The 24,868-nt window shown below is 47.4% G+C and overlaps 1 protein-coding gene across 3 annotated transcripts in view; it reads left to right on the plus strand.

Annotated features, from left to right (window-relative positions):
• CNTFR (ciliary neurotrophic factor receptor) overlaps nucleotides 1–24,868 on the plus strand; it is a 483,759-nt gene that overhangs the window by 378,989 nt on the left and 79,902 nt on the right. For all 3 annotated transcript variants that reach the window (XM_073556707.1, XM_073556705.1, XM_073556706.1), the window contains 2 exons: nucleotides 22,691–22,808; nucleotides 23,198–23,364. In XM_073556707.1, the coding sequence (XP_073412808.1) occupies nucleotides 22,691–22,808; nucleotides 23,198–23,364 (285 nt within the window). The remainder of the gene's footprint in view (nucleotides 1–22,690; nucleotides 22,809–23,197; nucleotides 23,365–24,868) is intronic.

Below are 24,868 nucleotides of genomic sequence, written 5' to 3' on the forward strand. Positions count from 1 at the left end.
AACAGTGCCAATACTTTTGTCCACCCTCTTTGTTATGTTTGGTGTGGAATTATATCCAATTTGGCTTTAGGACAATTCTTTTTGTGTTTTTTCATTTAAGACAAATTAAATGAAGATAATAATACCAAAGAATTTGTGTTTGCAATCATTTTCAGGAAGAAACTGAGTATTATCTGACAGAATTGCAGGGGTGTCAATACTTTTGGCCATGACTGTAACAGCACACCATGTGGTCAGGAGCGGTATTACATGTAACACTTATCACTGGTCTATCACATAACAGCGCACCATGTGGTCAGGAGCGGTATTACATGTAACACTTATCACTGGTCTATCACATAACAGCACACCATGTGGTCAGGAGCAGTATTACATGTAGCACTTATCACTGGTCTATCACATAGCAGCGCACCATATGGTCAGGAGCGGTATTACATGTAACACTTATCACTGGTCTGTCACATAACAGCACACCATGTGGTCAGGAGCGGTATTACATGAAAATGTATCAAGTTATTACAGTAATTAAACCAGAAATCAAGGGGAATCTTGGCGTCTTTTGTGACATGTCTTATTGCATTTTTTGAGTCTTTTGCTGTAAATCCCTTCTTTTTGTGGGACTTTAGCAGGATGGGATTTGCCCTGCGCTTGGAGTTAGTACAATCTCTGCTCCGCATTAATGTCATCCTTTCAGTTTGGAAATCAGTGATGACACCTCTGTGAAATACGGCCTTCTACTTAGTGCGCGATGATGTCACTGGTGTCACATGACTCATTTTAGAAGTGTTCAGTGATGGAATGTAGAACTGTCAGTGAGCGGAGGACACATCTGGACACGAGGATCACATCATACCGGGAACTTGTTGTGTTCCAAATTAAAAACTTGTGTATCAGAAGAAACAATGTATCCACCGCGAGCATAAAGTCTGGGGATGAGGCTGAGTGCAGCCTGTGATGTGTGCAGATACCATCACCGCAGGAGAGTTTGGGTTCGTGAATATTTTGGATCTTTTTTCCATTGTTTTTGCTGAAAAAAAACCTCGGTGATTTCTTTATTATTCAAAAGAGTGAAAAAACGACAATGAAAAAAGACTTCACCGAAATCATGGGAAAAACTCAAAAATATGCCGGTGGCCAAAACCATCAGAAAATCGCTCCGTAAACGACTGAGAAAAACAACGCAATACACAATTCAGGAGCCGCACGCTCGGGTCCTGCTGCATGATTGGGTCCTGCTGCAAGCTCGGGTCCTACTACACACTCGGGTCCTGCTGCATGCTCGGGTCCTGCTGCACACTCGGGTCCTGCTGCACACTCGGGTCCCGCTGCACGCTCGGGTCCTGCTGCACGCTCGGGTCCTGCTGCACGCTCGGGTTCTGCCTCACGCTTTGGTCCTGCTGCACGCTCGGGTCCTACTACACACTCGGGTCCTGCTGCACACTTGGGTCCTGCCGCACGCTCGGGTCCTGCTGCATGATTGGGTCCTGCCTCACGCTCGGGTCCTACTACACACTCGGGTCCTGCTGCACACTCGGGTCCTGCTGCACACTCGGGTCCCGCTGCACGCTCGGGTCCTGCTGCACGCTCGGGTTCTGCCTCACGCTTTGGTCCTGCTGCACGCTCGGGTCCTACTACACACTCGGGTCCTGCTGCACACTCGGGTCCTGCCGCACGCTCGGGTCCTGCTGCATGATTGGGTCCTGCCTCACGCTCGGGTCCTACTACACACTCGGGTCCTGCTGCACACTCGGGTCCCGCTGCACGCTCGGGTCCTGCTGCACGCTCGGTTCTGCCTCACGCTTTGGTCCTGCTGCACTCTCGGTCCTGCTGCACGCTCGGGTCCTACTGCACGCTCGGGTCCTGCCGCACGCTCAGGTCCTGCCTCACGCTCAAGTCCTGCTGCACTCTCTGTCCTGCTGCACGCTCGGTTCTGCCTCACGCTTTGGTCCTGCTGCACTCTCTGTCCTGCTGCACTCTCGGTCCTGCTGCACGCTCGGTTCTGCCTCACGCTCAGGTCCTGCTGCACGCTCGGTTCTGCCTCACGCTCAGGTCCTGCTGCACGCTCAGTTCTGCCTCACGCTCAGGTCCTGCTGCACGCTCGGTTCTGCCTCACGCTCAGGTCCTGCTGCACTCTCGGGTCCTCCTGCACGCTCAGGTCCTCCTGCACGCTCGGGTCCTGCAGCACGCTTGGGTCCTGCTATATTGGTGAAGTCACCCCCTGCTATTTTAGCAGGAGACAAAACTGTGGTGTCAACCCAACACATCTTTGTGGGACACAGCTTTACTTTGTTCCTCCAGTACAGGGAATCAGATGATTTCTCCGGATCAAGGAGTTAAAGCCGAGTGCGCTGTCCGCCCAGCAGCCAGCGGCTGCGCTCCAGTCACCCGTGTAACAGAGAGCCGGACAATCTGGTGGAGAGCCGCAGCCAGGTGTGGGGACGGTCCGGGAGGAATCAGCAGCTTTCTGTGATATTTAATTAAAATGTTTCTGTAGCTTTAGGGGCACAAGCAAGGCTGCGCAATTCTCACCGGCCGCCACCTGCGCGCTGAGACACAGCGGAGGATTACAGGAAACGCATTAAGTAGAATGAGCCCGAGGCCGGTTATTAATATTTCCACCATTATAAGAGGAAAATACCCACTAATCCTACAGCGATAGCTGCTGGTGCCAGAACACACAGCCGCCATCATCAGCCGACACCGCCAGCTTCTGTGCCACTGCACACTGCGACGGAGGCTCCGTGGGCAGCTCAAATGTCTGTGCATTACATCGGCATGTCCGGTATATGGCAGGTCTTATGGGCTATTCCCGGTATACGGCAGGTCTTGTGGGGTGTTCCCGGTATACGGCAGGTCTTGTGGGGTGTTCCCGGTATACGGCAGGTCTTGTGGGGTGTTCCCGGTATACGGCAGGTCTTGTGGGGTGTTCCCGGTATACGGCAGGTCTTGTGGGGTGTTCCCGGTATACGGCAGGTCTTGTGGGGTGTTCCCGGTATACGGCAGGTCTTGTGGGGTGTTCCCGGTATACGGCAGGTCTTCTGGGGTGTTCCCGGTATACGGCAGGTCTTGTGGGGTGTTCCCGGTATACGGCAGGTCTTGTGGGGTGTTCCCGGTATACGGCAGGTCTTGTGGGGTGTTCCCGGTATACGGCAGGTCTTGTGGGGTGTTCCCGGTATACGGCAGGTCTTGTGGGGTGTTCCCGGTATACGGCAGGTCTTATGGGCTATTCCCGGTATACGGCAGGTCTTGTGGGGTGTTCCCGGTATACGGCAGGTCTTGTGGGGTGTTCCCGGTATACGGCAGGTCTTGTGGGGTGTTCCCGGTATACGGCAGGTCTTGTGGGGTGTTCCCGGTATACGGCAGGTCTTGTGGGGTGTTCCCGGTATACGGCAGGTCTTGTGGGGTGTTCCCAGTATACGGCAGGTCTTGTGGGGTGTTCCCAATATACGGCAGGTCTTGTGGGGTGTTCCCAATATACGGCAGGTCTTGTGGGGTGTTCCCAATATACGGCAGGTCTTGTGGGGTGTTCCCAATATACGGCAGGTCTTGTGGGGTGTTCCTGGTATACGGCAGGTCTTGTGGGGTGTTCCCAATATATGGCAGGTCTTGTGGGGTGTTCCCAATATACGGCAGGTCTTGTGGAGTTTTCCCGGTATACGGCAGGTTTTGTGGGGTGTTCCCGGTATTTGGCAGGTCTTGTGGGGTGTTCCTGGTATACGGCAGGTCTTGTGGGGTGTTCCCGGTATACGGCAGGTCTTGTGGAGTGTTCCCGGTATACGGCAGGTCTTGTGGGGTGTTCCCGGTATATGGCAGGTCTTGTGGGGTGTTCCCAATATACGGCGGGTCTTGTGGGGTGTTCTCTGTATGCGGCAGGTCTTGTGGCGTGTTTCTAGTATACGGCAGGTCTTGTGGAGTGATACCAGTATACCCAGTATACATCGGGTGTTCCCAGTATACGGCAGGTCTTGTGGGGTGTTCTCGGTATGCGGCAGGTCTTGTGGCGTTTTTCTGGTGGGGTGTTCTCGGCATACAGCTGGTCTTGTGGGGTGTTCCTGGTTTACGGAAGGTATTGTGGGGTGCTCCGAGTATACGGCAGGTCTTGTGGGATGTTCCCGGTATACGGCAGATATTGTGGGGTGCTCCCAGTATACTGCAGGTCTTGTGGGGTGTTTCCGGCACATGGCAGGTCTCGTGGGATATTACTAGTGTATGTAAGGTCTTGTGGGGTGTTTCCGGCACATGGCAGGTCTTGTGGGATGTTCCTGGTGTACGGCAGGTGTTCTATCTAGGTTATCACCTGTATACTTTGCCTCTCCCCCATTCTCCCTTCTCCCCATACCTCCCACTGTTACACCCTGAGTCCTTGAGGTTTAGTAATGTCTGTTTACACAGTGATAGGATTATCTATATTACAGCCCACTTGCATTTCCAGGAGCAAGGAGGTAGCGACAAGCGTAGGAAGATAACAGTCCATTCGGATAAAAAGCCAGGTGACCAGAGGGTCACAACCTGGCTTCTCCAAACATCTCCATGGAGCCAGGCTATCAGTGGGTTATCTCCAAATGTATCCATGGTTCAGCCAGGGTCAATGGAGCAGATCTGTATTCTTCCAGCTGGGACAGAGGTCCCATAAGTTGGGATCCTGTAGAATGGCAAATCTGTGTCCCTTGTGATGGAGGCATGGTGTCTTGGCTGCTGTCCTGTGAAAACTCTCTGGATGTCTTGGCTGAATCTCTGTCTGTGTATCTGTCTCACAGACGCATATCACCTCTTTTTATGTTTAACAAGTGTCCTTCAATCCAGCATCACAAATAAGGGGAATTATGGTGACACAGTCACACTGTTTGATAATGTAATCTATTTTCATAGATTTTCCTCCTCTATTTTAAAAGTTTACAAACTATCTGGCCTAGACAGTGCGTAATTAGCATATCAGCAAACATCACTAGTCATCAGGGATAAGAGCACAATGTTATATCAAATGTCAACGTAGAAGTCAATATTAAAGGTGTCATGGTTCCACCACTCAGTGTGTCTGTGATGTAATTACTGACAGATCGGCCGTCCAATCTCATATAGGGGCGTGCTGAAGCTGTCAGTACTGTGATTGACAGCTTATCCTTCCAATCTGGTACAGGGGTGTGCTGAGTTGTCAGTGTGTTGATTGACTGCCCGACTGTCCATTCTGAGACTGAGAGGCGTCGTCTGTCTCCAAGTGCTCATTATCCCAGGTGATTGACCTTCTACTTAACGGAGCTGTGTCTCCCAGAACTCTGCCAGACGTACTTTCAGCTTGTTAGGTTTGTGCTCTAGTGCCTTGAATTCTGTATGCTTGATCTTTTGTTGCCTGACCTTGGACTTCGTTCTGGCAATCCGTCTGTTTAACCCCTTCTGCTCTGATCTGTTATCCTCCTGGTACCCTGACCTCGGAACGTTACCTGACCATGCTTTTGTCTCTTTCTTCTGTTTATGTCGTACCCTCCTGGCTTCTGATCTTTGACCATTCTGACTCACAGCTTGGCCGTGAGAAGTGACTAGATCAATGATGGGCAACCTTTTGAGCTTGGTGTATCAAAATTCACCAAAAAAACGAGCATAACTTGTGTGGTGTGTCACTTTGGGGAAAAAAATATTTATAGTTTAAGTAGCAAAAATGTATAATTGTAATATATACTGTAACTGTATTTAATAAACCAAAAACTAATTATTTAGCTTACCTGCTTAGTGACTTCTTTGTTCATCCATCAATCAGTTTCTTTTGTTGGTCTTGATATTATTTAACTTGTGTTAAACTTCCTTTACTTAACCTTCCTTTTTTATTTTTTGGGTTCTCAGGGGGGCAGTGACAGACGATAGAATTATAGATAGCCTGTTAGCCCTGCAGGCAATTAGGGGATAACTATCCTAACTGACTACAAGATGGCACATTCTAATTGCGAGAAATGGCTCCCATAGCACAGGCCCTCGCCTCTCCCAGCCTCCTCATCACTTATCTCAGTAATGATGGTCAATGAGAAATCCACGACACCCCTGAACAGTAGATTGGATGATGGTTGCTGTGGTTATGTGGTTGCTGGTAATGGCTATCACAGGGGCTCCAGAGATGCGTCACCTGCTGCAATCTACTGCTCCCTGCTCCGCCGTCCGGAAGTGAGGTCAAAGATCCCCTAACGGCCTAACGGAAGTCCCAGAACTAGAAGATCTGTGCCGGAGTTCTGTTGTTTTGGTCCACAGTTTTCCTCGGCTAGAGATGGGCGGACCCCTGGATGAACAGTTAAAAATGTTCGGGTTCGGGTACCAGAACAATACCCGGACCCCATTCACTTGAATGGGGGCCCGAACATCCAGTGTTTGCCACACTGTCATGTGCATGACAGCGCGGCAAACACCGCTTGTGATCGGCAGTGAAATCATCCCCGCCGGTTAGAGAGCCGCGGTTCCCACACAGTCAAAAGACAGCAGGAGCGCTCAGCTGTGATTGGAGGTATAAAGTTTACCTCCGGTTACTGGTGTCAGCTGATGGGACTACTGATGCCATCATCCGACACCTGCAGCCACGAATAACAGTGAGAGCAGGAGTGGCTGATGGGAGGAGTATTCATCAGCGGCTCCTGCGCTGTAAATAAATGTTTAAAAAAAAAAACAGAGTGGGTTCCCCAGTATTTTTGATAACCAGCCAGGCAAAACTCACAGCTTGGAGCTGCAACCCTCAGCTGTCAGCTTTAGCAAGGCTGGTTATCAAGAATAGAGGGGTCCCCACACTGTTTTTTTTTTTTTAATTATTGAAATAAATAATGGCATGGGGTTCCCCCCGTTTTCAACAACCAGCCTTTCTAAAACAGACAGGTGGGGGCTGGTATTCTCAGGCTGGTAAGGGGCAATGGATATTGACCCCCCCATCCTAAGAATAGCAGCCTGCAGCTACCCAGGAAAGGCACATCTATTAGATGCGCCAATTCTAGCGCTTTGCCCGGCTCTTCCAACTTGCCCTGTAGCGGTGGCAAGTGGGGTTCATTTTTGTGGGGTTGATGTCACCTTTGTATTGTCAGGTGACATCAAGCCAATGGCTTAGTAATGGAGGGACGTCTATAAGACACCTATCCATTACTAATCCTATAGTTGTATGGTAAATAAAGACATCCAGAATAAAGTCCTTTATGAGAAATAAGACTAACCACAGTTTTCCATTTTTATTTAACCCCTTCATGACCCAGCCTATTTTGACCTTAATGACCTGGCCATTTTTTGCAATTCTGACCAGTGTCCCTTTATGAGGTAATAACTCTGGAACGCTTCAACGCATCCTAGCGATTCTGAGATTGTTTTTTCGTGACATATTGGGCTTCATGATAGTGGTAATTTTAGGTTGATAATTTTTGCGTTTATTTGTGAAAAAATCAGAAATTTGGTAAAAATTTGAAAATTTCGCAATTTTCAAATTTTGAATTTTTATTCTGTTAAACTAGAGAGTGACGTGACACAAAATAGTTACTAAATAACATTTCCCACATGTCTACTTTACATCAGCACAATTTTGGAAGCAAAATTTTTTTTGTTAGGAAGTTATAAGGGTTAAAAGTTGACCAGTGATTTCTCATTTTTACAACAAAATTTACAAAACCATTTTTTTTTACGGACCACCTCACATTTGAAGTCACTTTGAGGGGTCTATATGGCAGAAAATACCCAAAAGTGACACCATTCTAAAAACTGCACCCCTCAAGCTACTCAAAACCACATTCAAGAAGATTATTAACCCTTCAGGTGCTTCACAGCAGCTAAAGCAATGTGAAAGGAAAAAATGGACATTTTAATTTTTCCAACACAAATTTTCTTTCAGCATCAATTTTTTCATTTTCACATGGGCAACAGGATAAAATGGATCCTAAAATTTTTTGGGCAATTTCTCCTGAGCACACCAATACTTCATATGTGGTCATAAACCACTGTTTGGGCGCACGGCAGGGCCCGGAAGGGAAGGAGCGTCATTTGACTTTTTGAATGGAAAATATGCTGGAATATTCAGCGCTTGCCATGTTGTGTTTGGAGAGTCGCTGTGTGCCTAAACACTGGAGCTCCCCCACAAGTGAGCCCATTTTGGAAACTAGACCCCCCAAGGAACTTATCTGGATGCATAGTGAGCACTTTGAACCCCCAGGTGCTTCTCAAATTGATCCGTAAAAAAAAAAAAGTACTTTTTTTTCACAAAAATTATCTTTTAGCCTCAGTTTTTTCATTTTCACATGGGCAACAGGATAAAATGGATCCTAAAATTTGTTGGGCAATTTCTCCTGAGTACACCGATACCTCATATGTGGTCATAAACCACTGTTTGGGTGCACGGCAGGGCCCGGAAGGGAAGGAGCACCATTTGACTTTTTGAATGGAAAATTAGCTCCAGTCGTTAGCGGACACCATGTCGCGTTTGGAGAGCCCCTGTGTGCCTAAACATTGGAGCTCCCCCACAAGTGACACCATTTTGGAAACTAGACCCCTTAAGGAGCTTATCTAGATGTGTAGTGAGCACTTTGAACCCCCAAGTGCTTCACAAAAGTTTATAACATAGAGCAGTGAAAATAAAAAATAATTTTTTTTTCCTCAAAAATGATTTTTAGCACGCTATTTTTTATTTTCACAAGGGTAACAGGAGAAATTGGACCACAAAAGTTGTTGTCCAGTTTGTCCTGAGTACGCTGGTACCCCATATGTGGGGAGGGGGCACTGTTTGGGTGCACGGCAGGGCGCAGAAGGGAATGAGCGCCATTTGACTTTTTGAAATGAAAATTAGCGCCAATCGTTAGCGGACACCATGTCGTGTTTGGAGAGCCCCTGTGTGCCTAAACTTTGGAGCTCCCCCACAAATTACCCCATTTTGGAAACTAGACCCCCTAAGGAACTTATCTAGATGCATAGTGAGCACTTTGATCCCCCAGGTGATTCACAGAAGTTTATAATGCAGAGCAGTGAAAATAAAAAATCTTTTTTTTCCTAAAAAAAAATTTTTTAGTTGGCAATTTTTTATTTTCACAAGGGTACTAGGATAAATTGGACCCCAAAAGTTGTTGTCCAGTTTGTCCTGAGTACGCTGGTACCCCATGTGTGGGGGGGAACCACTGTTTGGGCACACGTTGGGGCTCAGCAGGGAAGTAGTGACATTTTGAAATGCTGACTTTGATGGAATGGTCTGCGGGCGTCATGTTACATTTGCTGAGCCCCTGTGTGCCTAAACAGTAGAAACCCCCCACAAGTGACCCCATTTTGGAAACTAGACCCCCAAGGAACTTATCTAGATGTGTGGTGAGAACTTTGAACCCACAAGGGCTTCACAGAAGTTTATAACGCAGAGCCGTGAAAATAAAAAATCATTTTTTTTCCCTCAAAAAAAATGATTTTTTTTTAGCACGCAATTTTTTTTTTTCACAAGGGTAACAGGAGAAATTGGACCCCAAAAGTTGTTGTCCAGTTTGTCCTGAGTACGCTGATACCCCATATGTGGGGGATGACCACTGTATGGGCACACGTCAGGGCTCGGAAGGGAAGTAGTGACGTTTTGGTATGCAGACTTTGATGGAATGGTCTGCAGGTGTCATGTTACATTTGCAGAGCCCTTGATGTACCTAAACTGTGGAAACCCCCCACAAGTGACCCCATTTTGGAAACTAGACCCCATAAGGAACTTGCCTAGATGTGTGGTGAGCACCTTGAACCCCGAAGTGCTTCACAGAAGTTTATAACGCAGAGCCATGAAAATAAAAAATCTTTTTTTTTCCTCAAAAAATGATTTTTTAGCCCGCAATTTTTTATTTTCACAATGGTAACAGGAGAAATTGGACCCCAAAAGTTGTTGTCCAGTTTGTCCTGAGTACGCTGGTACCCCATATGTGTGGGGGAACCATTGTTTGGGCACACGTCAGGGCTCGAAATGGAAGTAGTGACGTTTTGAAATGCAGACTTTGATGGAATAGTCTGCGGTCGTCATTACGTTTGCAGAGCCCCTGATGTGCCTAAACAGTGGAAACCCCCCACAAGTGACCCCATTTTGGAAACTAGACCTTCCAAGGAACTTATGTAGATGTATGGTGAGCACTTTCAACCCCCAAGTGCTTCACAGACGTTTATAATGCGGAGACGTGAAAAATTAGTCCCCAAAAGTTGTTGTGCAATTTTTCCTGAGTACGCTGATACCCCATATGTGGGGGTAAACCACTGTTTGGGCACACGTCGGGGCTTGGAAGGGAGGGAGCACCGTTTGACTTTTTGAACGCAAAATTGGCTGGAATCAATGGTTGCACCATGTCGCGTTTGGAGACCCCCTGATGTGCCTAAACAGTGGAAACCCCATAATTCTAACTCCAACCCTAACCCCAACACATCCCTAACCACAGTCCTAACCCCAACACATCCCTAACCCCAATCCCAACCCTATCCATAACCCTAACCCCAACAAACCCCTAACCCCAACACTAACCATAACACTAACCACAAGCCTAACCCTAATTCCAACCTTAACCCTAATTCCAACCCTAACCCTCTTTCCAACCCTAACCCTCTTTCCAACCCTAACCCTCTTTCCAACCCTAACCCTAACCCTCTTTCCAACCCTAACCCTCTTTCCAACCCTAACCCTAACCCTCTTTCCAACCCTAACCCTCTTTCCAACCCTAACCCTAATGGAAAAATAAAAATATTTTCTTTATTTTATTAGTTATGCCTACCTATGGGGGTGATAATCGGGGGTTCATTTACTTTTTATTTCATTTTGATCACTGTTAGAGTGATCAAAATGAAATAATGGAATCTGCAGATGGCAGATTCGGGCGGGCGCACTGCGCATGCGCCCGCCATTTTCCAAGATGGCGGCGCACATGAACCGGACCCGCCAGACACCGGGAGCGACGGGGGGACTTAGAAGATGCAGGGGGCGGTGAGAGTGGGTGAGGGGGTTATCGGAAGCTGGCGGGGAGCGGAGGGAATGGGAGGGGGGGCAGATGATGACAGCGGCGGCAGATCGCCGCTGTCATTCAGTTGCGGGGGGCGATCGCCGGTGGGGGGGGTTGAATCGGTGTCTCCAGCCATGTCCGATGCTACTACAGCATCGGCCATGGCTGGATTGTAGTATTTCATCAATTTTCATTGATGAAATATTACTATCGCTCTGATTGGCTGTTTCACTTTTAACAGCCAATCAGAGCGATCGTAGCCACGTGGGGGCGAAGCCACGCCCCCTGTGGTGAATTACAAAGCCCCCTGTATCTGCGGGTCAGGTGACCTTTCATTGACCCCGGTCACCCGACCCGCAGGGGGGCTTTGAATTCATGACACAGGGTATGCGTCATAGGTCGGATTGGCACCGACTTTCATGACGCATACGCTGTGTCACAGGTCGTGAAGGGGTTAAACACCTATTCCACCAAAGCCCTCGTTCTCCTGTAATAAAACTAAAATGAAAAAAACAACAATATACCATACCTGTCTGTCGTTCTGTCACACGCCGCAATCCATGTCTGTGGGATAAATAGTTTTTAACCTGGACGCAGGGCTGTGGAGTCGGAGTCGGAGTCGAAGTCGGTGCTCATTTTGGTGGAGTCGGAATCGGAGTTGGAGTCGGTATAAAATGGACCGACTCCGACTCCTAAAATATATAATAAATTGGGTACAGTAATTCAATGCAGGATGTGCTGAATATTTTTTCATAGGAGTTTGGGAAAGTTATGAAATGTCTTATAAATGGCTGTTATATTCCTGATCTAAGGCTGCATTCACACACAGCGTTTTTCCTGTGTTTTTTGAGGATACGTTTTTCAGCTGCAAAAGCTGATCATTTTTTTAAAAACTGCATCACCTGAAAGGTTTTTGAGCTCATAGATAATGTTTTCAATAGCAAAAGCAGATTAGAAATCTGCTCTATCTATATATCCATTTATCCATATCTGTCTCCATATCTTATCTGTACCAAAAAGAATGAAAGCCGGGTAGTACACCAATATATATTCTGTTCTATCTAAATATCTTGATTATTGGATCATAAAAATGATTAAATGTCTGAGGTTCACATTGTACTACAATAAATTTTTCACTTAAATATAAGCAATATGTGTGGGAGTCGGAGTCGTGGAGTCGGAGTCGGAGTTGGAGTCGGAGCAATCTCAAGGCTACAAGTCAACCTCCAAAGACCTGAATGTTCCTGTGTCTACCGTGCGCAGTGTCATCAAGAAGTGTAAAGCCCATGGCACGGTGGCTAACCTCCCTAGATGTGGACGGAAAAGAAAAATTGACAAGAGATTTCAACACAAGATTGTGCGGATGTTGGATAAAGAACCTCCACTAACATCCAAACAAGTTCAAGCTGCCCTGCAGTCCGAGGGTACAACAGTGTCAACCCGTACTATCCGTCGGCATCTGAATGAAAAGGGACTGTATGGTAGGAGAACCAGGAAGACCCCACTTCTTACCCCGAGACATAAAAAAAGCCAGGCTGGAGTTTGCCAAAATTTACCTGAAAAAGCCTAAAACATTTTGGAAGAATGTTCTCTGGTCAGATGAGACAAAAGTAGAGCTTTTTGGGCAAAGGCATCAACATAGAGTTTACAGGAGAAAAAAAGAGGCATTCAAAGAAAAGAACACGGTCCCTACAGTCAAACATGGCGGAGGTTCCCTGATGTTTTGGGGTTGCTTTGCTGCCTCTGGCACTGGACTGCTTGACCGTGTGCATGGCATTATGAAGTCTGAAGACTACCAACAAATTTTGCAGCATAATGTAGGGCCCAGTGTGAGAAAGCTGGGTCTCCCTCAGAGGTCATGGGTCTTCCAGCAGGACAATGACCCAAAACACACTTCAAAAAGTACTAGAAAATGGTTTGAGAGAAAGCACTGGAGACTTCTAAGGTGGCCAGCAATGAGTCCAGACCTGAATCCCATAGAACACCTGTGGAGAGATCTAAAAATGGCAGTTTTGAGAAGGCACCCTTCAAATATCAGGGACCTGGAGCAGTTTGCCAAAGAAGAATGGTCTAAAATTCCAGCAGAGCATTGTAAGAAACTCATTGATGGTTACCGGAAGCGGTTGGTCGCAGTTATTTTGGCTAAAGGTTGTGCAACCAAGTATTAGGCTGAGGGTGCCAATACTTTTGTCTGGCCCATTTTTGGAGTTTTGTGTGAAATGATCAATGTTTTGCTTTTTGCTTAATTCTCTTTTATGTTTTTTCATTTAAGACAAATTAAATGAAGATAATAATACCGAAGAATTTGTGTTTGCAATCATTTTCAGGAAGAAACTGAGTATTATCTGACAGAATTGCAGGGGTCTCAATACTTTTGGCCACAACTGTAGGCTGGATGTGAGGTTTGTGTGTTTCCTCCAGTAATATAAGCTAGATATGAGGTCTGTGTGTCTCCCAGTAATGTTGGCTGGATGTGAGGTCTGTGTGTCTCTCCCAGTAATATAGGTTGGATGTGAGATTTGTGTGTTTCCTCCAGTAATATAAGCTATAAGCTAGATATGAGGTCTGTGTGTCTCCCAGTAATGTAGGCTGGATGTGAGGTCTGTGTGTCTCCCAGTAATATAGGCTGGATGTGAGGTCTGCGTGTCTTCTCCAGTAATATAAGCTGGATGTGATGTCTGTGTGTCTCCTAGTAATATAGGCTGTATGTGAGGTCTGTGTGTGTCATGATCCAGGTTGGATATGACAGAGATAATGCACAAGTAACCTTTTTTTTTCCTTGGCTGTGTGTTTCAGTTCTAGTTTCCCCTTGGTGGCCATTAGGATGATTGCACTGTGGTGTCTTTTGTTCTAAATTTGCCCCCTGTGGTGGTGAGTGTCATTGCACTTTGGTTACTTTAGTTTTGTGCACGTAATTATAAAACAGGTGTGATTGCTCTATAAAAGAGTGTCAGGTGTGGTAATCACTGTTGGTGATTAGTCCTCAGTTACAAGCATGCCTGGGTGAAGGATGGAGCTGAAGGAGAGTCCCAGGCAGCTCAGTGAGAGTCCTGGAGTGGCAGCTATGGTGTCTGCGAGGAGTGCTGGCATGGCTTGGTGGAGTTGCAGATATGGTGTCAGCAAGGAGTTCTTGCATGGCTTGTTGGAGTGGCAGCTATGGTGTAGGGTTTTTATGTTCCTGATCGGCGCCCGTTGCGGAACCAGCCTAGGGATCGTTAGGAGTGTAGAGACACTGACTCAGGGGAGTGCAGGAGGTCTCCACTTCCCCGTTCCCTATCGCAGGGCCACCATTGTTATTGTTACCCAGGTTTTCCCTTTTATTGTTTAAATTCACCTTACTGGAGGTGGGGTTTCCAGACATACGTGTATTTCCGAAATTCGCCTGTTGGAGACGGCGTATCCAGCTGCACGTTTTATTATTTAAATTTGCCCAACTGGAGGCGGTGTATCCAGGGTCACGCGTATCATCTAAATCCGCCCTGCTGGAGGCGCTGTGTCCAGCCACGCGTGACCGTGACATTATCACCAACCCATACATATTTTTCTGGTGAGCCTTTGGCCATGTTCAGACATGTGAGCAATTGCTGCTGGGCCTCACTAGGGTAAGTGAGGAGCTGCATGGTGTGTTGAAGCAGTTCCAGCAGCAGTAATCAGGGTCTGGGGCCTTCCCTCTGACTCAACCGGAAAATCAAATAGCGGCTGGCAATGAAGCCCCCTAGAGTCGCTGCTGGGGAGCGGGACTTGCTCATACAGGCGGATGCACCCAGACAGGTGGGTGGAGTTGGTGTCCCCATGGTGCTGTCTGGGGTTCCCCGAGGTGAAGGGGTACGTCCCGGTAGTGAGCAGACTGTTGTTATAGTCCACGGGGCTCACGCCAAATCTTCCATACCACCGAAGAAGCCGCCCCCTCCTGGTCGTGTGGCTGAAGGCGACCAGGGAGTGTATTTTTCCTCCATATCCCAGGCCCCTCCCTCTCCGGTGTGAGCAGCAGGTGTGCTGCGGGTGAGTAGGGGCAAATCTCAACCCTCGCCACTAGCCAACCCTGGGAGGCGCAGACCTCGTGGTGTAAAGGGTTGCAGGGTGGTGTTCCCTTGGTGAAGTGCGGGGGTGAGAGGTGAGTGTGGTGACACAGGGGGACGCCTCTGTTGTCAATCCCAGAGAGAGTTCCCCGATTATTGACAAACGAATGTGTGGCAATAAACGTTCAGGTCCGGACCTGTGTGTGAACAAGTGTGTATGGGTCCCACCAAAAAAAATCTAGTGGGAGTGTGTTGTGGAGTCTTACCAGCTCATACCAAACATACACATATATAACTCGTTCCCCAGGTCGGCGCTTTGGAGATGTGTGGTGCCTCCAGAACATACATTGCCTATACCAGCGGTGCGTTTATCATTAACCTGAAGTGTCAGGTAGTGGTTGGGGTGAACTCTGGATCTGGGCGTCCCCGCTGTAGGTGGTTCCCTAATGAGGAGTGGTCTTGAGGGTCCAGAGGCCCCTCATTAACGGGAGGGTACTGTCATTATCCAGGTTGGATATGACAGAGATAATACACAATTAACCTTTTTTTTTCCTTTGGCTGTGTGTTTCAGTTCTAGTTTCCCCCCAGTGGCCATTAGGATGATTGCAATGTGGTGTCTTTTGTTCTAAATTTGCCCCCCCCCCGGTGGTGGTGAGCGTTATAGCACTTTGGTTACTTTAGTTTTGTTTACGTAATTATAAAACAGGTGTGATTGCTCTATAAAAGAGTGTCAGGTGTGGTAATCACTGTTGGTGATTAGTCCTCAGTTACAAGCAAGCCTGGGTGAAGGATGGAGCTGAAGGAGAGTCCCAGGCAGCTCAGTGAGAGTCCTGGAGTGGCAGCTATGGTGTCTGCGAGGAGGGCTGGCATGGCTTGGTGGAGTTGCAGCTATGGTGTCTGCAAGGAGTTCTTGCATGGCTCTGTGGAGTGGCAGCTATGGTGTAGAGCTGCACTCAATATGCTGGACTCGGTTGCTGGAAAGCTGGACTCAAGATGCTGGACTCTTTTGCTGGAAAGCTGGACTCATATGCTGGACTCTGTTTCTGGCAGCTGCACGCAGGTGGTGGACTCTGTTTGCTCCAAGGCTGCACTATGATGTTGGATCCGGTCGGAGGAAAAGATGCATGCAGGTGGTGGGCTCTGTTGCTGGGAGCGTAAGCAACAGAGCAAAGCTAAGTGGTGTTTCCCTGTTTTGTCTCTTTTCTTTATGTGTGTTTTAGTGCAGTGGTGGGATTAGTTTCCGCACCGTCCACTTTTACTAGTGAGCGTTTAGGTGCAGGGCGAGTCAGGGTTTTTAGGTTCCTGATCGGCGCCCGGTGCGGAACCGGCCTAGGGATCGTTAGGAGTGTAGAGACACTGACTCAGGGGAGTGCAGGAGGTCTCCACTTCCCCATTCCCTATCGCAGGGCCACCATTGTTATTGTTACCCAGGTTTTCCCTTTTATTGTTTAAATTCGCCTTACTGGAGGCGGGGTTTCCAGACATACGTGTATTTCCAAAATTCGCCTGTTGGAGGCGGCGTAACCAGCTGCACATTTTATTATTTAATCCTGGGTCATGCGTGTCATCTAAATCCGCCCTGCTGGAGGCGCTGTGTTCAGCCACGCGTGACCGTGACAGTGTGTCTCCCAGTAATATAGGCTGGATGTGAGGTCTGTGTGTCTCCCAGTAATATAGGCTGGATGTGAGGTCTGTGTGTCTCCCAGTAATATAAGTTGGATGAGAGGATTTTGTCTCTCTCCCAGTAATATAAGCTGGATGTGAGGGCTGCGTGTCTCCCAGTAATATAGGCTGGATGTGAGGGCTGCGTGTCTCCCAGTAATATAGGCTGGATGTGAGGGCTGCGTGTCTCCCAGCAATATAGGCTGGATGTGAGGGCTGCGTGTCTCCCAGTAATGTAGGCTGGATGTGAGGTCTGTGCGTGTCACAGCAATATAGGCTGGATGTGAGGTCTGTGCGTGTCACAGTAATATAGGCTGGATGTGAGGTCTGTGCGTGTCACAGCAATATAGGCTGGATGTGAGGTCTGTGCGTGTCACAGTAATATAGGCTGGATGTGAGGTCTGTGCGTGTCACAGTAATATAGGCTGGATGTGAGGTCTGTGCGTGTCACAGTAATATAGGCTGGATGTGAGGGCTGCGTGTCTCCCAGTAATATAGGCTGGATGTGAGGGCTGCGTGTCTCCCAGCAATATAGGCTGGATGTGAGGGCTGCGTGTCTCCCAGCAATATAGGCTGGATGTGAGGGCTGCGTGTCTCCCAGTAATATAGGCTGGATGTGAGGTCTGTGCGTGTCACAGTAATATAGGCTGGATGTGAGGTCTGTGCGTGTCACAGTAATATAGGCTGGATGTGAGGGCTGCGTGTCTCCCAGTAATATAGGCTGGATGTGAGGGCTGCGTGTCTCCCAGTAATATAGGCTGGATGTGAGGGCTGCGTGTCTCCCAGCAATATAGGCTGGATGTGAGGGCTGCGTGTCTCCCAGTAATATAGGCTGGATGTGAGGTCTGTGCGTGTCACAGTAATATAGGCTGGATGTGAGGTCTGTGCGTGTCACAGTAATATAGGCTGGATGTGAGGTCTGTGCGTGTCACAGTAATATAGGCTGGATGTGACGTCTGTGTGTCTTTCCAGGTAATATAGGCTGGATATGAGGTCTACATGTCTCTCCCAGTAATAAAGGCTGGATTAAAACTCTGTTTTTTTCCAGTAATACATGCTGGATGTGCGGTCTGTCTCTCCCAGAATTATGGGCTGGATGTGAGGTCTACGTCACCTGAGTAATACATGCTAGGAGTGAGGTCAGGTTGCTGCTGCCATACTGAGGCTAGGTTCACATTAGTGTTTGAGTCTGCAGAGTATCATCCATAAGCGCAAACGCATGCAAAAACGCATGCACGCAGCGTTTTTTCCGTCATGTGTAAGATGATGCGTGTAAAAGCGCTGCGTGTTCATGCGTTTGTATGCGTTTTTGCATGCGTTTGCGTTGTTTATGCGCATGCGTTCGATATGACACCTGGCGTGTCCCATGGGATTTCTATTTACATTTTGAAAAACGCATGCGTATCGAACACATGCATACGCACGTCCTTGCGTACCAATGCGTTCCCATAGACCGTCATGTGTTTTTTTACGCACTCATCCGCACACCGCAAAACGACGCATGTGTACACAAAAGCATGCCAACGCATGTCCCTGCGAACACCATGTTAAATATATGTGCGCATGACGAATGCGGATCACACGCTAATGTGCAGCCAGCCTTAGCCGTCCTGGATCTCTGCATGCTTTCATGTGCTTTCCTTCCTAACCGCAGTCAGTTTTCTCTGCCGTCCCAGAGGACATAGATTCAATCTTTTCTGATCTCTGCCGCTCCTGCTGCCATGTCTAACACTGAGAGGAGAGCGGAGGGAGCGGCAGGGCTTGGATGTATTGTTTGTGTCCGATTTCACAGCAGTCACAAGGAAGTAACACATGAAGTGAACCACAACTTTCCAGAACGTCTCACTAGACGCTAAAAAGCGTTTATTCCTCTTACTCCCCTCTGCCTCACATGATGGGGATTGCGGCTCGGAAGGATTCGTCACGAAAATATCCAAGAAATACAGAAATGAGAGTTTTACAATACAGAGAACGTGTCCGAAGCGGCAGAAAGAACGGCTCAGATCCCAACAAATCACGAGAAAATGGTCTCTGAGCGTCGACTGCGATCGATGGAAAGAAAGTTTATTAAATTGTTTTGTTACCTTAGGAAAAATCGGCTTTTAATAAAAAGAGATAAATGATCTCAGAATGTAAAGATCTATCTAGTAATAGTCAGTAATGCCGCAGAGCGGTGCGCGGAGTGTTATACCATGCAGGAGGGGGCTCAAAAGTAATTGGACAAATTAACTTTACCAATAAGTAAAATGTTGATATTTAACCCTTTGTCGAGAATCCTCCGCAGCAATGACGGCCTGAAGTCTGGTGGCCATGGCCGTCACCATTGTTGGTGTCCTCCTGTGTGAAGCCTTAAGGATGATATCTTAAGAACAGAAATCATACCAGATCAATTTTTACAGTCATACCCAATTACAAGTGGTGGTGGGGGCTATAATAGCTCAGGACTCTCCTCCCATAGCATATACCTTTCACAACAGAAAAAAGGGGGCAAAAAATACATCCCATAGTATAGCGATGGTGACAGCCATGGTCACCAGACTTCAAGTCGTCAGTGCTGCAAAGCTTCACACAGTAAAATTCAATCAAGTGTATTAAATAGACATATAAGACAACAGAATCATAATAATAATAATTAAACAAGGAAAAAGTAAAAAAATTGTTGTCACAGATGCAATATACACATAGTCCACCTATATTCTAGTGGTGGGAAGGAACAAGAAGCAGCCGCAGAATAGCTAAAAAGTGCAAGTTTCACGAAACGCGCGTTGGGGGCTACATACACGGTGTCCCCGAGTGGTGATCATGGGTAAGAGCAGGCTTCAGCATGTTGCAGGGTGATTACTTTCACTTTCAGTGACGCACTTTTTTTTGGTGGTGACTCTTTCTCTCACCATCCCATTTAGCTGCTGCTTGACTTTTTATTTAATTAGTACTTTTTCTTATTATTATCCATACGTGGGCAGCATGGGATGGTTGATGTTTTGGTCTCCATCTAATTATATTATTATATGGAATACCTATTAGCTATATGCACTTGCACTTTTTAGCCATTCTGCTGCTGCTTCTTGTTCCTTCCCACCACTAGAATATAGGTGGACTATGTGTATATTGCATCTGTGACATGAATTTTTTAACTTTGTCCTTGATTAATTATTATTATGATTCTGTTGTCTTATATGTCTATATAATAAACTTGATTGAATTTTACTGTGTGAAGCTTTGCAGCATTGACAACTTGAAGTTTGGAGGTCGTGGCAGTCACCATCGCTGGTTTCCTCCAGTGTGAGGCTTTGCAGCAATGACTGCTTGAAGTCTTGTGACCATGGCAGTCACCATCGCTGGTTTCCTCCAGTGTGAGGCTTTGCAGCAATGACGGCTTGAAGTCTTGTGACCATGGCAGTCACCATCGCTGGTTTCCTCCAGTGTGAGGCTTTGCAGCAATGACGGCTTGAAGTCTTGTGACCATGGCAGTCACCATCGCTGGTTTCCTCCAGTGTGAGGCTTTGCAGCAATGACAGCTTGAAGTTTGGTGGCCATGGCAGTCACAAGTCTGGTGACCATGGCCGTCACCATCGCTGTAGCCTTTTGGTGTGAGGCTTTGCAGCAATGATGGCTTGAAGTTTGGTGGCAATGGCAGTCACCATTGCTGGTTTCCTCCAGTGTGAGGCTTTGCAGCAATGACTGCTTGAAGTCTGGTGGCCATGGCCATCACCATCTCTGGTGTCCTCCGGTGTGAAGCTTTGCAGCAAAAACGACCTGCAGTCTGGAGGTCATGTACATCACCATCGATGGTTTCCTCCTGTGTGAGGCTTTTCAGCAATGACAGCTTGACAACTGGTGGTCATGGCCATCAATATCACTGGTGTCCTCCTGTGTGAGGCTTTATATAATGACGGCCTAAAGACTGGTGGCCATAGCCGTCACCATCGCTGGTCTCCTCCTGTGTGAGGCTTTTCAGCAATGACGGCTTGACGTCTGGTGGTCATGGCCATCAACATCACTGGTGTCCTCCGGAGTCAGGATTTACAGCAAAGACGACCTGCTGTATGGAGGCCATTTACATCACCATCGATGGATTACTCCTGTGTGAGGCTTGATATAATGACGGTCTAAAGTCTGGTATCCATAGCCGTCACCATCGCTGGTCTCCTTCTGCATGATGCTTTGTATAATGATGGCCTGAAGTCTGGTGGCCATAGCCGTCACCATTGCTGGTATCCTCCTGTGTGAGGCTTTGTATAGTGACGGCCTGAAGTCTGGTGGCCATAGCCGTCACCATCGCTGGTCTCCTCCTGTGTGAGGCTTTGTATAATGACGGCCTGAAGTCCATGGCCGTCACCATTGCAAGTCTCCTCCAGTGTGAGGCTTTGCAGCAATGACGGCTTGAAGTCTGGTGTCGATGTTGTATAATGACGGCCTGAAGTCCATGGCCTTCACCATTGCAGGTCTCCTCCAGTGTGAGGCTTTGCAGCAATGACGGCTTGAAGTCTGGTGTCCATGGCTGTCACCATCGCTGGTCTCCTTCTGTGTGAGGCTTTGTATAATGATGGCCTGAAGTCTGGTGGCCATAGCCGTCACCATTGCTGGTCTCCTCCTGTGTGAGGCTTTATATAGTGACGGCCTGAAGTCTGCTGGCTATAGCCGTCACCATTGCTGGTCTCCTCCTGTGTGAGACTTTGTATAGTGACGGCCTGAAGTCTGGTGGCCATAGCCGTCACCATCGCTGGTCTCCTCCTGTGTGAGGCTTTGTATAATGTCGGCCTGAAGTCTATGGCTGTCACCATTGCAGGTCTCCTCCGGTGTGAGGCTTTGCAGCAATGATGGCTTGAAGTCTGGTGTCCATGGCTGTCACCATCGCTGGTCTCCTTCTGTGTGAAGCTTTGCCACCTTTACTGTAGTGACTTCAGTTCTCACTGGTTTGTGACTCTTACTGCCTTTTGTCTTCTTCCTGTGAAATTCTGTTCAATGGGCCTGAGATCTGGTGAGGACTAGCCCTTTGCAGACCATTCCACTTCTTTGCTTTTGCAGGATGTTTTGGGTCATTGTCCATCTGTCCTGTGAAGCGTTGTCCAAACAACCTTGCTGTATTTGGGTGAATCAGAGTAGAAAGTATCTCCCTGTGCACACAGGATTCATCCCCCTGCTTCTGTCTTCAGCCACATTATCAATAACCACTGGTAACCCTGTGCCTTTGGAAGCCATGCATGCCGTGCCATCACACCACCTCCACCATGTGTTACACAGGATGTGCCAAGGATCATGACTTCATCTTCTCCAGACTTTGGGCGGCTTCTTTAGATGATTTTTTGTCAATGTCTAATCTGGCCTTTCTATTTTATGACTGATTAATGGTTTGCACCTTGTGGTGACCCCTCAGTATCTGCTCTCAGTGAAGTCTTCTCTGTATGATGGACTTAGATACTGAGACATCAACTTCCTGGAGAGTGGTCTTCACTTAGGGTGGATGTTGTGAAGGAGTTTTCTTCACCATGGAAAGTATTCTGCAATCATGCACCACTTGTGTCTTTGTGGACGTTCAGGCATTTTTGAGTTCCCAGCTAACCAGGGCGCTTTCTTTTGCAGATTATCCCAGACTGTTGATTTGACCACTCCTAACATTTTTCCTCTCTCTGATGGATTTCTTCTTTTTTTTTCAGCCTAATGATGGTCTGTTTCTCCTCCATTGAGAGCTCCTTTATTCTCATATTGTGGGTTCACATTAAGAGTTTTCAAATGCAAATGCCACAACTGGAATCAGCTCCAGACCTTTTACTTGCTTAATTGATGATACAAGATAAAGCCCATTTTGAAATAATTGTCTAATTGTCTAATAATTGTCTAATTACTTTTGGTCCCTTTAACGAGAGGCAGCTCCATATTGTAGAGCTGTAACTCCTGAACCCTTCCTCCAATTAATCCCCTTAAATTGAAGCGGAGAGTCGCCACTTTGAGCCGTTAGCCATGACAGTAGTGAATCCTGAAAATGCCAAAACTTGTGTCACTGTCCAAATAAAGAGCGGTGTATTATATTACGGAGATTAACCCTTGCCTTCCCTCTCTTTCTTGCAGACCCTCCTAAGGAGCCGGTGCTGATGTGCCGCTCTAATAACTACCCGGCCTCCTTCTACTGCAGTTGGCATCTTCCGAGTCCCACCAACATCCCCAACTATTTCAACATCACTGTTAAGTATGTACACCCCCTACCAAAACGTGAGCATTAGAGGAATGCCAGGAGCTGTGCGCTCATCCGTGTATACAGGGCGTATCACTCCCATCATCTCACAGCTCTGTTCCCCCATAAGATATAGCGAGGATTATGACTCCCATCATCCCATAGAGGATGTGTGACTCGTATCATTCCTTTTTGTTAATTATCCCCATCATCCAGTCTTACACATAATGTGTTACCCTCATCATCCGCCAATTCTTACTGCTACGGGCTGTTAGGATTGAGACGTGGGATGATGGGAGTGATCCTACTTGTCTACAGATGCTCCTATATGTAAGTGACCCCTCCGCTGTACCCCTGTTTTCTGGGATCAGTGGGGTGATAAATATTCTTTCGTCTTCTTCCAGACATGGCGCCACCCAGCTCTACTGTGAGAGGGACCCCTTCCCCAAAAACCGATGTCACATCAAGTACAGCCGCCTCTTCTCCACCACCAAGTATGAAGTGACCATCGTGGCGTCCAACGCCCTGGGGAAGAGCTCGGCCACCATCAGCTTCGACGAGTTCACAATAGGTAACGTGTCATATAGAGGTCTCCTAACCGTGCCCCCCTACCGGGGAGCGCCATCCTATAGGAAACATCAGTGGCGCCCACGCTGTAATGTGGCAGCAGAAGTGACACCGACCAGTCCGGGAGAACGTGACGGCTAACCGAGCGAGAGGCGGCACAGAGCCGCCCCTGTGTCACACAGCTCGTCCTGAGAAAACCGCCATGGTTTTAATTGCATTGGCTTACCGCTCGTCTGGCAGCACATGTGACTGCGGCGCCAATAAAACTAATTAAATTGGAAAGACATGGGAAGCAGAACATTTGGACCTGGCTGTGAAACTGCGGCGGGTTTATGGCTCACTGACATTCTCCTTCTCATCCTGCCGGCTGACTGCTCTGCAATACCGCCAGACGTCGGAGCAAACCTTAACCCCATCATCTCCAAGGGGGTAAACATACTATACTATTATAGTAGTTATATTCTTGTATAGAGGAGCAGTATTATAGTAGTTATATTCTTGTACATAAGGGACAGTATTATAGTAGTTATATTCTTGTACATAAGGGACAGTATTATAGTAGTTATATTCTTGTACATAGGGGCAGTATTATAGTAGTTATATTCTTGTATATAGGGGCAGTATTATAGTAGTTATATTCTTGTATATAGGGGCAGTATTATAGTAGTTATATTGTATATAGGGGCAGTATTATAGTAGTTATATTCTTGTACATAGGGGCAGTATTATAGTAGTTATATTCTTGTACATAGGGGCAGTATTATAGTAGTTATATTGTATATAGGGGCAGTATTATAGTAGTTATATTCTTGCACATAGGGGGCAGTATTATGGTAGTTATATTCTTGTACATAGGGGCAGTATTATAGTAGTTATATTCTTGCACATAGAGGGCAGTATTATAGTAGTTATATTCTTGTACATAGGGGCAGTATTATAGTAGTTATATTCTTGTATATAGGGGCAGTATTATAGTAGTTATATTGTATATAGGGGCAGTATTATAGTAGTTATATTCTTGTACATAGGAGGCAGTATTATAGTAGTTATATTCTTGCACATAGGGGGCAGTATTATGGTAGTTATATTCTTGTATATAGGGGCAGTATTATAGTAGTTACATTCTTGTACATAGGAGCAGTATTATAGTAGTTATATTCTTGTACATAGGAGCTGTTAGAGTGTTAGCGACTCCTGGAGTGGACCCTCTGGGTCGCGGCACCAACCCTCCCAGGGCGAGCTAGCCTAGTGAGGACCACCCCCTATACAGGGAGTGTCAGGAGCAAGCCCCAGGGGATACGATACCACGACTGCTGGCACCAGGCGGCCGGCTCACAGGAGATACGAGACTGTGTGACTGGAGGGTGCAGGATACTAGGGAACACAGGAGAGTACACGGGAGTGCGCTGAGTACAGGGTAGTGCTAGACGGGTACACGTGGGCACATAAGGCGTGTAGCAAGTAACAGAACACAGGAATAGAGTGAATGCCAGGAGGCACGGCGGAGC

Source organism: Dendrobates tinctorius, unplaced genomic scaffold (genome assembly GCF_039654945.1).
Source record: "Dendrobates tinctorius isolate UK_male_01 unplaced genomic scaffold, ASM3965494v1 ptg000237l, whole genome shotgun sequence".
NCBI lineage: Eukaryota > Metazoa > Chordata > Amphibia > Anura > Dendrobatidae > Dendrobates > Dendrobates tinctorius.